This window comes from Ornithodoros turicata, chromosome 1 (genome assembly GCF_037126465.1).
Source record: "Ornithodoros turicata isolate Travis chromosome 1, ASM3712646v1, whole genome shotgun sequence".
Taxonomy (NCBI): Eukaryota; Metazoa; Arthropoda; class Arachnida; order Ixodida; family Argasidae; genus Ornithodoros; species Ornithodoros turicata.
In genome coordinates, this window is record NC_088201.1 from 118,310,222 (window position 1) to 118,324,415 (window position 14,194).

Below are 14,194 nucleotides of genomic sequence, written 5' to 3' on the forward strand. Positions count from 1 at the left end.
CAAAGCCTGAAATCCGCAGGGATCACCGACACAACACTCACCAACCTGATCTAACCAAGGAAAATAATCCAACACCGCGTCCTGGAGTTCCTGAAAGAGACATCAACCGTTTCTAAACAACTTCCTTTTCCTCATACTCAACTTTTACTGTCTCCCACTCCTTTCCCCCACCGCTTTTTTCTCCAACGGATGAAACATGCCGATAATCCGCCATGCAGACCTCACCCTCTTTCCATCTACACCCTTAAAAAAGGGTGTATTGTAACTCCTTTTTGAGGAGTACACCCATGCCACATATAGCACTCCCTTTGGAGTGTACTACTCTTCATTAGGGAGTTAATGGTTCTCCTCACTCCCTGAAGGGAGTGAGGAGACTCCCTTTTGAGAGTAATTGTACACTCCAAAAAGGAGTGATATATGTGGCAAGGGTTACTCCCAAAAAGGAGTTACAATACACCCTTTATTTAAGATTGCACGATACACCACCAACACCACTACGGTTGACGCCATCGTTACATTACTACATGTTACCTCCCTACATGGCTGTTATGGCCACACGTATCGTCCGACATGGGCCAGCTGCACGGTTCCGTCTGCTGCCTGAAAGTAGCTGCACATCTATTCAGTCGACGGAAAGCTGTTTTACTTCTCTATCGACAAGTCCCCAATGGTCGCGTTATTCAGACGATTTTTTTTCCTGCTAGCACGATGCTCGAAATGCATAAATCGAAGGAACAGTCTTTCAATGCGCATTTCGCACACCGTGTCCTTTACGTGGAGTTTCAAACGTCCCCTCACACGGGACTCCACGTCCTCCACGGCGCTAGGAGGTGGGGGGGGGGGGAAGCTCTAACTTAACCTAGCCTAACAATAGCAGGCCGTCTAGTTCTGGCTGACTTCTCCTGCGAAAGACATAGATCCCCCCTAAGAGGAGAGCGATACGGTGCATGATTCTGTGTTGAGATGTGCGGCAGATGCAAAAATGGGAGTCATCAGTGCGCATAGTAGCAATGACCCGTCCAAGGGAAGGACAGCTTGCGTTCTTCATTACCTTGACAGAATGGCGTAAATGCAGGCTAGCTGGTGGATAAATTCCATGATAGGCAAGCCTGAGCGATGGGCAAGACACGTAAACAAACACAAACACGAAGTAACGTAAACAGACACGTAAACAAACACAAACACAAACACATCACCTTGTTCCGAAAAAGAATTGGCGTTAAAGCAGCACCAGCTGAAGTATTTGTTGGGGGTTTTATATTAACCGCGGTAAAGCAAATCAATAAAAGTAAGCGGTGACATACTTCTTTCTCTTTCTTTTTTTTTCTGTTCTGGTCAAAAGCGCAAAGGAGGTTTCGTCTGCAAAGGGTGTCAATAGGGAGTTTCAGCGAGTTAGGGAGTTTTACTGCGTCCATTTTCTCCGACCGAAACGACCGACTCAAACGTCGCGCATGCGCTGTACGAATCGGTGAGCGAGTCGTAGGACGCGCGATTTCGTTCTAACGACCCACTCGCTCTGAGTCGTTTCGTTGCATTCGGCGAGCACGACCGATTGACGTCGATAAACAAGATGGCGGCGACCAGTGGGAGTGCGAGCGCAGCTGCGACTTCTCAGAAGAAAAAAAGGTTCACTGTGGCGGATGATTTAAACCTTCTGCGGGAAGTTGTTGGCTGCAACCCCTACCGTGATCCCTCAAAATGGCAAGACGTGGCGAGCGCTGTGAACTCGCTGACGGATAAAGGTTACAGCGTCCGTGCCGTGCGTGAACGTACAGAGTACCTGCTGAAGCTCTTTCGAAGGGAGGATACAGAAAACTTGAGAAAGTAAGTACATAAAAACGTTGCAGTTCCCAGTTTGCAAGGTAGAACATGCGGAGGATCTATGCTTGTGCACGTGAAGTGTTTCATTGGTGTCGGTTAACGCGCGAGCTATCGTACTTATGTCATAAATCACCAGGCCGGCATTTCCTAACCGTCATAAAGTGTAAGCTACACGGCGTTTAGGGTATATCTGAAGCCATAACTGTGTATATCACGTCACGCTAGATCTGTTGAACATGTTTCTGTTTAACTCAGACCACACAGCATGAGTTGACATGTCATAGGTGGAAGAGTACTAATTTAGATTTTTTTTTACTCGTAGATCAGGCACGGAGGAGCAGTACGACGAGAAGGAGAAGCTGCTGCAAGAGGTGGTCGACATCGCCACCGAGTTTCGCCATTTTCGACGACGAGCACCAAGACCGAAAGCCGTAGCTAGTGCCGCACGTGATGCTGCTCTTGCTGAAGTTGACCCCCGTAAGTTCACCCCAACCCAGGGTGTTGTACACACTTCCTGGTTGTTAGCAATGCCCACCATAACGTTTGAGATGACTCAAAACAGTTTGGGTGTCAATGGATATACCCATAAGGGTACCCATATTCCCAGATATAACATATATAATATATCCATATTCTGCCCCCTGAAGCTCTGCATTCCTCTAGCGGTCACTTTCTGGGGATGTTGCTGATGTAATTGGTAGCAGTGCCAGAAACGGACGACACCGGCAGTGTTGATGTGGTTTTGTAATGTTGTGCTGAGTCGCTTGCTTGTAGTAACTTGCTGTTTCAGGTCCAATTTGTTGCTGTGCAGTATGCAACGACTGTGTTGAAGCATGGCTCACTTTTTTTTATACAGTGACTTTTCATTGTATGTTGCAATGTTGCATGAGCCGCATTGTACTTCGAGAAGGAACCTAATAAAACCTAGAACTAAATATATGAGACTAGATTGGAACTATAATTTTCATACATGATGAAAAAACCCTTAGACTAGGGAGACGATGGAAAACTGGCACACGCAGACAACTTTTTCATTGTCTCCCTAAGTGGCAGGGTTTTGTCCTCGTGCATTCTAGTAACCAGCTCACTTGCTTCAGTTTTCTCATGACTCTTGTTTTTCTGTTTTTGGGTGTGCAGCTTCCACTGCACTAGCAGCTTTCGCACGGATGTACGATGGGGAGTCACATGACCACATGGACGACATGCTCGAAGACGACACACAGCATGTGACACATGAAGAAGAGCGCAGTGCCACTCATGACACACAGCCTGTTGCCCAAGACGCCATACATCCTGCCCAAGATGCCGTGCTTACTGCGCCAGACACTTCATTGGGACAGGCTACCCGACGCAGTAAGCAATTTTGTTGTGCAATTAAACACCATTAAACCTATTTATCCAATTTAGTGTCTGGTATAAATCTGGCCAATAAGTCCCATGCATAGTGCTGGTGATCGCTAGTGCAGAATAAATAGCATATGGGGTATTCAAATTACACAAGCTATGAAGCTGTATGAAATGGGTCAGTAATCTTCGTGATCCTTTTGTAGGAAAAAGGAGAAGGGAGGACCAGGACCTGGACTTCATTGAGAGAAGAGCAGAACGTGAATTCACAATCAAGAAAAGGCAGCTGAACCTGGAGGAAAGGAGTATCCAGCTTGAAGAAAGAAGGCTTCGGCTGGAAGAGGACAGACACGTATTTGATAGAGAACGTTTCCGAAAAATTGAGATTTCCAGAATGCAGTTAGAAGAGGAGAGGATTCGTTCTCAAGCACACATCTTAGAAACACTTCTTAACCATTTGCTCCAAAGGTCAGGTCCATTTTAGAATCTTATCACCAGAAGTATTTGTCATACACTCTTAAAAATGAACTTCACCGCATAGCACGCTCCTAGCCAACCTTAATCTCAAACAATATCGTTTCCTGCCCTGATTTGTTGAAAACGGGGGCGTACACCTTTTTTGTGACAATTATGAACAACATAAGTGTCACAGAAAAGGCGTACGTCTCCCGTTTTCAACAAATCAGGGGCGAGAACGTTGTCATTCGGGATGATGGTTGGCTAGGAGCGTGCTATGCGGTGAAGTTCATTTTTAAGAGTGTAGAGCAGCTATGTAATTGTCAGTGTATAGTGCGTATTACAAGGGCACGAAGGAACTTGATGTTCTGAGGCTGGAACACAGAGAAGGACAAACACAAAAAGCCTCAAGTACCTAAGAACAAATAATTCTTTCATCATATTACATGGATGTGAAAATGCATTTTGTAAATTTAATGCAGCATTGCAAAGTTTAATAATCCCTTCTGATTACAGTACTCTACACAAGTGTATACAGTAGAACCTCTGTCTCTCTCAGGAATTTAACGAATTTTTATATAACGCATGCAGCAAAGATGGCCTCAGACTGACTGGTACGAATTCACCTGTGCATAACTATGCGTGTACTGTACAAATACTGAAACAATTTTAGACAATTATGTTTATTCGACATCCTTTAGATGTAACCGCAGAGTAACTGAGTTCCCTTGGTGTGGTAACTATAGCAGTAACTGTAGTATAGCTACATCTTGAAAAGCGTAACTGTGTCTCTAACCGAGGTACTAATTTTGCAGGCTACCAGTAACTGTAACTTAGTTACAGTTTCTAGAGACTGACCCATAACTTCCAGATACTCACGTAGTAAATATTTTGTGTCCCGACTAACTCACTGTAGTTCGGCTCTACTGTATGTAATTTAACTTGTCTGTGATATTTAGAATGTTTACTCTTCCTTTTTGCTCGAGAGCTTTAGATGCATTACTGAAACTCTTTTTGACGAATGAATGCATTGAATAGGTCAGTTCACACTGAAATGTGCAATACTGTGTGCAATATGAAGGGTGTACCTAACAAGTACATTGTGGTTGTCTAGTCCTTTTCTCTGTATATTACGTTTTTTATATAGCTCTAGTATATCTTTGATAAGGAAGCATTTTCTATTTCTGTCTTATTTAGTATTTAATTTTACTTGACTTCAGTGTTGCTTTGGAGCAGGTGGTCATGTTGACAGGGCACTATAATTGAACCTCTGTATGCAATAAGAGGATAAGTCGACTAAACCCCTTTTTACTATTTTTCCTACAATGACATCTACATACCAGTATGTACCTGCCAAAGAAAATTTAGGACTGTATTGCAATTTATTTGCCCGCCTCAGGAGGGTAAGAAATGGGAAATGCATGTGTGTCAATCGGACGTACCATCAGAGCAGGTCCCTTTTCTCGGTTTTTGATTTTTTGACTTCTCCCCTTATTGCACCCAAGGGTTCAGTTGAAGGCTTGGTGAGCCTCGGAATGGAATGGAGTGAATGTCTACAAGAAAAACAGGAGAGACATCATCAATTAACACCAACTACGGCAAAGGAGTCAACGTTATGACAGCAGTGCTACCATTGCGAGGACATGTCCTATTGAAGGCAGCACTGCTGTTAAAATGCTCACTGCCCCCGCATAGATGTTGTTATTAAATCTGATTTGTTTGTTTGTTTTTTCTGCAAGCTCCGACCTTGCAATTGTTCTGATTTTACGCACGTAAAGCAGTCTCATGTTCAACTGCTCATTTTTTGCTAGTGTACTGCAATAACAATACAGTAAACAGTGCTCTATATTTGTGATACATTAGGCCTAGAAAAAAGATTTGATCACCACATAGCTGGATGTTCATGCTTTAAGACATATATACTGTACACTGTGATATGATGCACTGCCTCAGAAAAGATGCAACAACCACACGGTGGGATGTTCATGCTCTGATATTTACTTGAATAAACACCTTCTTTAACAGCAGGTTAAACTGAACTTTTCTGGTAGACTTCTCTACCTTGTTTAATATAAGCCTGTGATCCAGACTGATATACTGCACACATAAGGAATTGATGGGGAGTTTCATCACCAAGGGTGGTACTCTACCCCATTGTTGGGGAAGCAAGTAACTGTTGCTTTATAATGAATTAACTCCAGCTGCTGAAATTTGCTCCTGGAGTTTGCCAGAAAAAAAATGTATAGACATGTACCACCTACCTACCTCTAGGGACGGTGGTGGAAGGTTAAAGTAATCAGATGTCTGACTCCCGTACAAGCATGTGTGGCAATTTGTTAATATTACTCCTGCCTTGTACATAGATGCTACATTTTGTAAGAGCAGCTTTTGGTTTTTCTTGAAATCTAGGAATGCGAATTCCGAAATGATTTTTCCGAAACCCCATTCCACACACTGCCTAACAGTGCTCATCTGTTTGTTAAGTGCCTCCAGTTGAAGAGACAGTGCAGCACCAGAATATGGTCGAAAAAGGAGCGGTAGCAGCGGGTAGGCAGGGTCCCCATACAGAACAAATGTGCGTCCATCCATAAGTTGTTCCAGCCTCCCATACAGACCACTGTCACGGAAGATTCCTGAAAATTAAATAAACATAAATGTCTTAACAAAATGTACAAAACTGAGTTGGGCTACAGTGGCAGTGGCGTAGCCAGAAAAAATATTTTGGGAGGGGTTCTGCAGGGACTTTACATGGGAGAGGATGATTTCCCTCTTGTTTCCCTCTCCTAAATGCACTGCCTTAGGTACCATTTTGCAACCCCCAGAAACCACTCACCTTTGGCTATGCCAGTGATAAGTAAGTGACAGCTAGAGCATATCTACGCGCAGATCATTGCTGCACATGCACACAAGGAGAAAATTCATCTTGGAGGAGAGTTCTCTCTCTCTCTCTCTCTCTAAACATACCTGCATCGTGTCTGCTTCCGGGATAGGGACCGTCGAGCTGTGCGATGATGCCGTTTGGGCACATAACGCTCTGATATTAACGGCATGGACGCGCTTGTGTCCCGAAAAGTAAATTCTTTGACTCGAAGATGGACGACATATGGGCCTCGCGGTACCGTCAATAAAGCCCCAACAATTCTTTACAGGAGCACCCTTTTCGTAGATTGCCTGGAAATGTCGTTTTAAAATTCGTAAACATGTTTACAGCACATAGGCGCTGGTGCATGCACTCTCATTTGAGATGCTTACCAGTGCAAAGTTCTCCAGCCCCAGCCACGAGTGCGATAGCGGGTTGTTCAAAAGATGCCCGAACGTTTCGGCGATATGTTCAATAACGACGTCGAATAGTGGCGGCCGAACATTCTCTCTAGGTCGCAAAGTCTGTTCGGGTAGGCAAGCCGTCTTAAGGCAATGCAAAGCGCCTCGTCCCCTTTTACAGTGCTTCCTTGTGCTTTCACGTCCTGCACATGTAGAGCTGCTTCTAGTCGCATGATGTCCTCTTTCTCGAAACGAAACTGTTTTCTAACATCGTCTGCATCCATTGCCGTCAGCTCCAGTCGGCCATACGTAGAAGTCTGTTTCGCCCGCCGTTCGCGAAATCGGGATCGCAAAATGACATCTTCAATCTCGTCCCAGCTTAAACATTCGGCCAACAGCGGGTCGCGAAGAACGCTGCGATACGGCACATTCATCTCGTAATTGCGAATTTTCCACTTAAACCGTTAGAATTTCCCTTTGCGGAAGGCTGTAGTTGAGGCGAACTACGTCGGTCACCGTGTTGTCAACGCGCTGTGAAGCAAACGCTGGCACAGTTGGGAGACTCGATCTCACGTTGATGAATGAGGATGATGTAGGAGGTAGTTTCGCTTTGAAAATGGATAAATACCCGCGTGCGAGCCTCTGTCGACAGTTTGCCCAAACAGGGAACGACGCAGGCATGATCACCGTGCATACCTTTAATGCGCCCTTGCATATAATAACAAACTTTCTCACACGGAGAAGGTGTTCTGGCGCCACAGCTGGACCCTGGTGAGTGTGAAATGCTCTGCTGAATACGTTGTTATACCCAACTACTTACCACAGAGGATACACGTCGTCGGCAACAGTACACGTACATCTGGCAGTCTGACTGCAACTCCGCTACTGCAACCAGCCACCATCTTGATTCGCTATGTCAATCGGTCGTCCTCGCCGAATACAACGAAACGACTCAGTGCGAGTGGGTCGTACGTACGAAACCGCGCTCCTCACGATTTGCTCACACATTCGTAATGCGCATGCGCGACACTCGAATCGGTCGTTTCGTTCATGCGGAAACGACTTGAAAAACCCTCTATTATTTCTGCACTAAAAAGGCTCGCTCGAGTGTTTTGGCCATGGCTCAGGCAAAGTCATCAAACGTACCAGAGAACTACTTCAGGACTCCTCGCCGCAGGGTAAGAGCTTCCCTTTCTAGCCACGAATGCTTCCCTGCATTGATCAAAAATGAGGGGACGTCCTTCGCTGGAGCGGAAATCTGCGTTTTCCTGTACCATCTAAGCAAGTCTGCTGAATGGCATCTCGCTGCTCTTCGCGGAGCAGGTGCGCACATACAGTATGACGTAGGGTAATTGAGGGGGACAGTACCTAGTCGGTTGAATTATGCCTTCTACTTTTTAAGCCGGTGTTCGTTTTCACGCTGCGGTAACAGAGCTGAAAGCGAATATGTCTGGGACGACACTTGCGGAGGTCAACGGGGGGGGGGGGGGGGGGCTCCAGAGCCAAAAATCAGGGGGGGTCGACTGCCCACCCTTCCCCACCTTCCGACGCCCGTATTTCGGTCCACCATTCCATATTCTCACACAACGTTTCAAAAACATTTAACGAAGTTATTAACCAATGCGCCAGTTACGTTGTGCTGACGAAGATGTTTCTGCAGGATACGAGACAAAAACATGACACCAGTTTCAAGACTATCAATCTCTCACAAACGTGTCATGTAGCAAAATGATAACCGTAATAACAGATGTCATGGTACATCACCTAGTGCTTTGGCTTGTGAATCGACATATAGCATTTATTATGCAAATTATTATAATATTGTCAGTGTTACAGTCGCCTGCCTGGTAATTACGTCACAGGATGCTTTCATTGAATCGTATGTTAGACAATAAGAAATAAAGTATGTAGTAGATGAAATGATGTTTTTCAGTGTCCTTTCCATGCGTCGATAAAAGACAGTGTAAAGTTGACAACACTAAGCCTCTCCAAGATTGACATAAATTATGACTTTGGCCTGCTTCGGAAAAGTAGGTAGTGAGATCGATTGACTCAATAATGTTGCATTGGACCACGGTTAGGGGATTCAGTGTGTAATGTCGGAACGTTCTCGGGGCTGACAAGGAAACCGAATTCCAATACGGATTATTATCTGTAAAAGTGTTTTTTTTTTTCTTCTCGTGATTTCCTCAAGTTGAAAATTAGTTCCCAATGGTTTGACGACTTCCAACAACTTTCAGATTTCTGGCTGACATATCTAGGTCTTTTCAATTGTCCTGCAGATATAAATCTGTTAATCTTCAGCTGATTGTAAGCACAACGAACGATGCAGGTTGTTTGTCGCTTGACAATGCCGGACGCAGCATATCCAGTGCTATGTGGTTCCTTTTTGTCATTTCTCGTGAAACGCTTGGTAAAATTTCAATGTGCAATATCGGTGAAGGCCCCCTACGCTCCAGCCCTAGGTAAGGAATATTCGTTGAATTCCATCAAGCCTTCAAGTCATCAAGCCATCAAGTCTTCAACGAGCAAGCCAGAATGCCACCTCGACGTAGAAGAGCTCGTGCCCTCGGACCCTGTGTCATTTTATTGACCAATCGTCGCACTATGAACAGATATCTTGTGGCGCTTTACTTCGGCCGTACTAATAACCGTATAAAGTTTGTGACAGCGGAAACCATAGCGCTGGTTTTTCCAGAAAACGACGACACTTATTGTATGTTTGCTGGCAACTTGACAACAGGCTCGGCGGGCTTATCGTGTGTTTACCGAGTAATCTGGAATCAACTGCTGAAGGCTCCAGGAAACCTCGTAACGGTAATAACATGCATTTTCAGTATTATCATCCGCCTCTTGAACCGGTCTCCTTACTAAGGCTATTTCCTTGGGGCTTCTGCATCCGTTTTCTTTACTTTTATAGAGCACCTCATACATTATCCTGCATTATTATTGCTTAGAAATTTATCTTTACCTGAGCAATGACTTCTCAATAGCGCCTCTGACAGTGTCCTGTTCAAAAAGTCTCAAGCTCGTGCCCTGTAGTCACTTTTGTCTATCGGCTTGAAGGAATCGTGCAACGGTTTGAACGGTCAAGCTTAGAATACTTGGACGGTTAAACGGTCAAGCTTAAAATCTTTTATTAGTGAGTTTTAGTATACCGTTGATAAAGTTATCGTCTCTATCGGAACCGATCGCACTCGTGCGTGACTCAGAATCTTATCCACTGATTGGTTCCGGTTGATACGGTGAGACGCTATCCACGTTAGCAACGGTCTGCAACAACTCTCGGTTGCCGGCTGCCCGCGCCGAACATTGCTCGGCACGCGACAGCGTTACCGCTTCGTCCGCCGCAGTAACCCCCCCCCCCCCCCCCCCATACACACTAGTGAGTAGGCTAAGCCCTGGAGTGAAACGTCCGACCAACAAGAGGTACCCATAGTACTGTGAGGCGCGACTTACGAGGAGGGTGGTGAAGGATAGGTTCAGCTGGTGTGGAGTTGATGTCGATGTCGCGAACCGTATGTGACTCAATGTAGGCGGGCTTCAAGTTGTGCAGTGAGACTTGATCCTGCCCACCATTAATGGGCAGTGTGAAGTGCTTGAGAGTGCGGTGAATGACTAGGCTTGGCCGTTGTATGGTGGCTGCAGCGGCTTCCGAACGCTGTGTGCGCGCACGAGAACGTGCGTACAGGTCTGAAGGTCTTCACCGATGTAAGCTTTTGCGGACGAACTACGGCGGGGCGATGCTGGCCGACGTTGCAGCAGAGCAGATGCAGCTCTGCGGCGGCGGCGGACATAGTCAGTTGGTGTTGTGCGTCGGGGCCAACAACTTCCCAAGTAGCGGCAAGGTTGTCTGGTACACTAGTTCCGACGTTGTACGTCCCAGATTCCGTGCAGGACGATTGGTAAGGCCAAGCCGTCCATGCTATGTCCAAGCCGCATGGTTATTATGTTCATTGATTGCAGTCTTGAAGTTTTGATGAAATATTTCGACCACCATTTGATACGGATGGCAGTGCGTAGTGCAGATCCGTTGTGCACCTAGCAGCGCAGTGAGAGCATTGAATAAAGACGACTCAAACTGCCGTTCGTTGTCACGGTAGACGACGGGACACCGAAACAAGCAACCCACGTGCTCATGAACGCAGCGGCTACTGTTTTGGCGGTGATGTCAGGAATTGGTGTTGCTTCTGGTCACCGCGTGAATAGGTTCATAACCGTAAGTAGGTATCGTTGACATTACGACGGCAGCAATACCCCAGCAATATCCAGGTGGACCTTGTGAGATCGCGCACCTGGCGGCAGAAAGCTACTGATGGGACCGTAGGTGAGTCACTGGGTTTTTTGCTTTCTGGCGTTGTTGACAAGAGAGGGTCCTGTACCTGATCTGGGCTCGCATGCGAGGCCAGACATAGCGGGCACCAATTATATTTTGTGTTGCGCGTACTCCGGGGTGCGCCAGAGCGTCAAATATTTGTCGACGTATAGCCGCTGGAACGAAGGGCGGCAGGTGTTCCAAAGTTGTAAAAATCTGGGTGGCAAGTCGCTCGGCCACGGCGGCCCGTATGGTTGACGAGCTATCGGTTACATTTTTTTTCACGGTCCCATCATAAATGGGAGCATTGGTAATTAAAAGTGTCTGTGGCGAGAAGACGAAGGCCGCTACCCGGCCGGTGCATGAATAAAAGACGATCGAGTCAGTTCTCGGGGCAAGTGCGACAGCTTCCGGAATTGCAGGCGGAGACGAGAGGCTTGTGAAAATCACGAAGGTTTTGTCCACGAGGTAGTATCTGAAGTGTTTGACAGCCATGAAGGCGGCGAGAAGCTCTCGACCGAAGGTGCTGTATTTTTCCTCCGTCGGGGATAACTTCTTGGAATAAAAGGCTATAGGTCGCCAGTGGCCTGCTACGTGTTGTTGGAGTACAGCGCCCGCAGCGCGATTCGAGGCGTCAACAGTCAAGGAGGTGGGGGCCCCGTTGATCGGATGGGATAAGGCTGCCGCTGTAGCAAAGGTCTGTTTCGCTCGCTCAAAGGCTGCAATAGTGTCGATGGACCAAGGCACGCTGTTGGGCTTAGCCGTTTGAAGCAAGTCTTCTAGTGGTCGTAGAATGGCCGCGCAGCGCGGGACAAAACGCCTATAAAAGTTAATCATACCCAGGAAACGGCGCAGCTGGGTCACTGATGTGAGCAAGGGGAAATTCTGTATTTTGTCGACCTTGCTCGCAAGGGGAGTAATGCCTTGGATATCAACACGGTGGCCGAGAAACTCCAAGGCAGTAACTCCAAACTCGCACTTATCAGCGTTGATGAGCAAACCATGGTCGGCTAACCGCTGGAACAAGGCGCGGAGATGTGTTAAGTGTTCCTCCGGGGAAGCACTGGCCACGAGCAGGTCATCCAGGTAGGCAAATACAAAAGATAGCCCTCTTGTGATGCTGTCAATAAATCGCTGGAACGATTGTGCCGCATTTCGTAGCCCGAAAGGCAGGTTTGCGTAACTACTGTCTAGAGGGCGCGGAGTTGCGATACCAGCTGAGCGCACGCGCGTGGCAACGCCATTAACCGCCATACGTGTAACATGGTCGAGAAGCCGATGTCGGGCGACGCCTACCAAGATCTTGCCAAGATCTTACCAAGAAATCGCTGCCCAGTACGCAGTGCTTGGTGGTGCGTTTCGGGCTACGAAGGGTTTTCCACTGGGTGTTCACCCAGTGGAAAACACTTCGTAAACCGAAATCCGAAGGCAAGGAACGACGGTAGCAGACAGGAATGAGGGAACCATTTACTGCCGTTAAATACATGAGCGGGCTGTGCCTTCTGTCTTGCGGTGTGGCGCGTAGCACGCTAACCTCTGCTCCGGTGTCCACTAGAAAGTTTTCCTTGCCGCAACGGTTTTTGACGAAGAAAAGGCGGCACGGGTTCGTAGAGTGGGGATCCTGGGTCGCCGCTAGTAATCCCCTTCGGCGTTTCCCTGCCAGTTACAGGGTGATTCGCAGCGGCGAGCTCGACGACCTAAACGCCTATGGAACCAGCAAAGCTCTGGACGCCTGGAAGATGGCGGAGTCGGGGAACGGCTTCTAGCACGGCGTTGGCCCGGGCGACGGGAAGAGGGTTGGTCGCGGGAAAGGGAGCGATCCAGCAGGTCCGCTAAACGGCGTATCTCATCCCGCAAGGGGGATAGGTCGGAGTTGTCTTGAGACCGTCGCGCGCCTTCCTGTTCACTTGGATAGCGCGTTTCGGCGTTCCTTCCCAGATAACAACAGACAGGGGCAGGCAGTTCGAGTCCCGGCTCTTTACAACGCTCTCGGAGCTCCTCGGTACAACTCGTTGTCGCACAGCAGCGTACCATCCCAGCGCCAACGGGATGGTCGAGCGGTTGCATAGGCACCTGAAATCTGCAATTATGGCCTACGAAGATCCCTCCCATTGGCATGATTTCATTCCAGTAATCTTGCTGGGGCTTCGCACCTCGTGGAAGGAGGACCTCGGCTGCACGTCCGCCGAGCTGGTCTATGGCACCAGTCTTCGACTTCCTGCCGGGTTCTTCGACGCTTCCGCTTCCGATACCCCGACCCGTTCGGTTTCCATCGACTTTATTGACAAGCTTCGCCGGCACTTCTCTCTTATCAAACCGACACCAAGCAGAGCCAATCTCACTCGTCCGGCTGTCGTCTCCCCAGATCTTTCGTCCGCCGCCCAAGTCTTCGTACGGACGGACGCCCTAAGGAGGTCCCTACAACCACCATACACTGGACCATACCACGTTTTAGAGCGCCTTCCCAAATATTTCGTTCTCGACTGCAACGGACGCAGGGAAACTATTTCTATCGACAGGCTCAAGCCTGCCTTCATCGAGCCGCCCACCCTACCGTTGTCCTTCCCCTTAAGTTCTGACAGCTGCAAACTCACCACCTCCTCCCACCAACCCAAGCACATGTCTTGGAGCGACCTTGTCGCTTCTGAGGGGAGGGCTACTGTGGCGAAGAAGACGAATGCCGCTACCCGGTCGGTGCGTGAATAAAAGACGATCGAGTCAGTTCTCGAAGTTGTTCCAGCCTGAACGGTCAAACGCCTCACTCATTCCACATGTCCTTTGAAGTTTGTGTAAACAACCGTTTTTTCCTGATTGGGTGGTTGGTTGGTGGACTTTGCTGGTTGTGGTTGCTGACGCGATACTGAGTCGGCGTTCGTGATTGGCCTTCAGTGCGACATTGGACCCCTATGCGAGATTCGTCCGGTGGACGAGAAAAAGTTATAAAGTGAGGAGAGAGACAACAGCGGAAGGAGATCGAGGAGTCTGAGGAAGAAAGTA

General features: G+C 47.7%; 1 protein-coding gene across 1 annotated transcript; it reads left to right on the top strand.

The window, feature by feature from the left end:
* The first annotated feature begins 13,246 nt into the window (after nucleotides 1-13,246).
* Nucleotides 13,247-13,903, top strand: LOC135384207 (uncharacterized). Its single transcript, XM_064613425.1, has one exon. It carries the CDS (start codon nucleotides 13,247-13,249, stop codon nucleotides 13,901-13,903), a length of 657 nt encoding a protein of 218 aa, XP_064469495.1.
* Nucleotides 13,904-14,194: the final 291 nt, after the last annotated feature.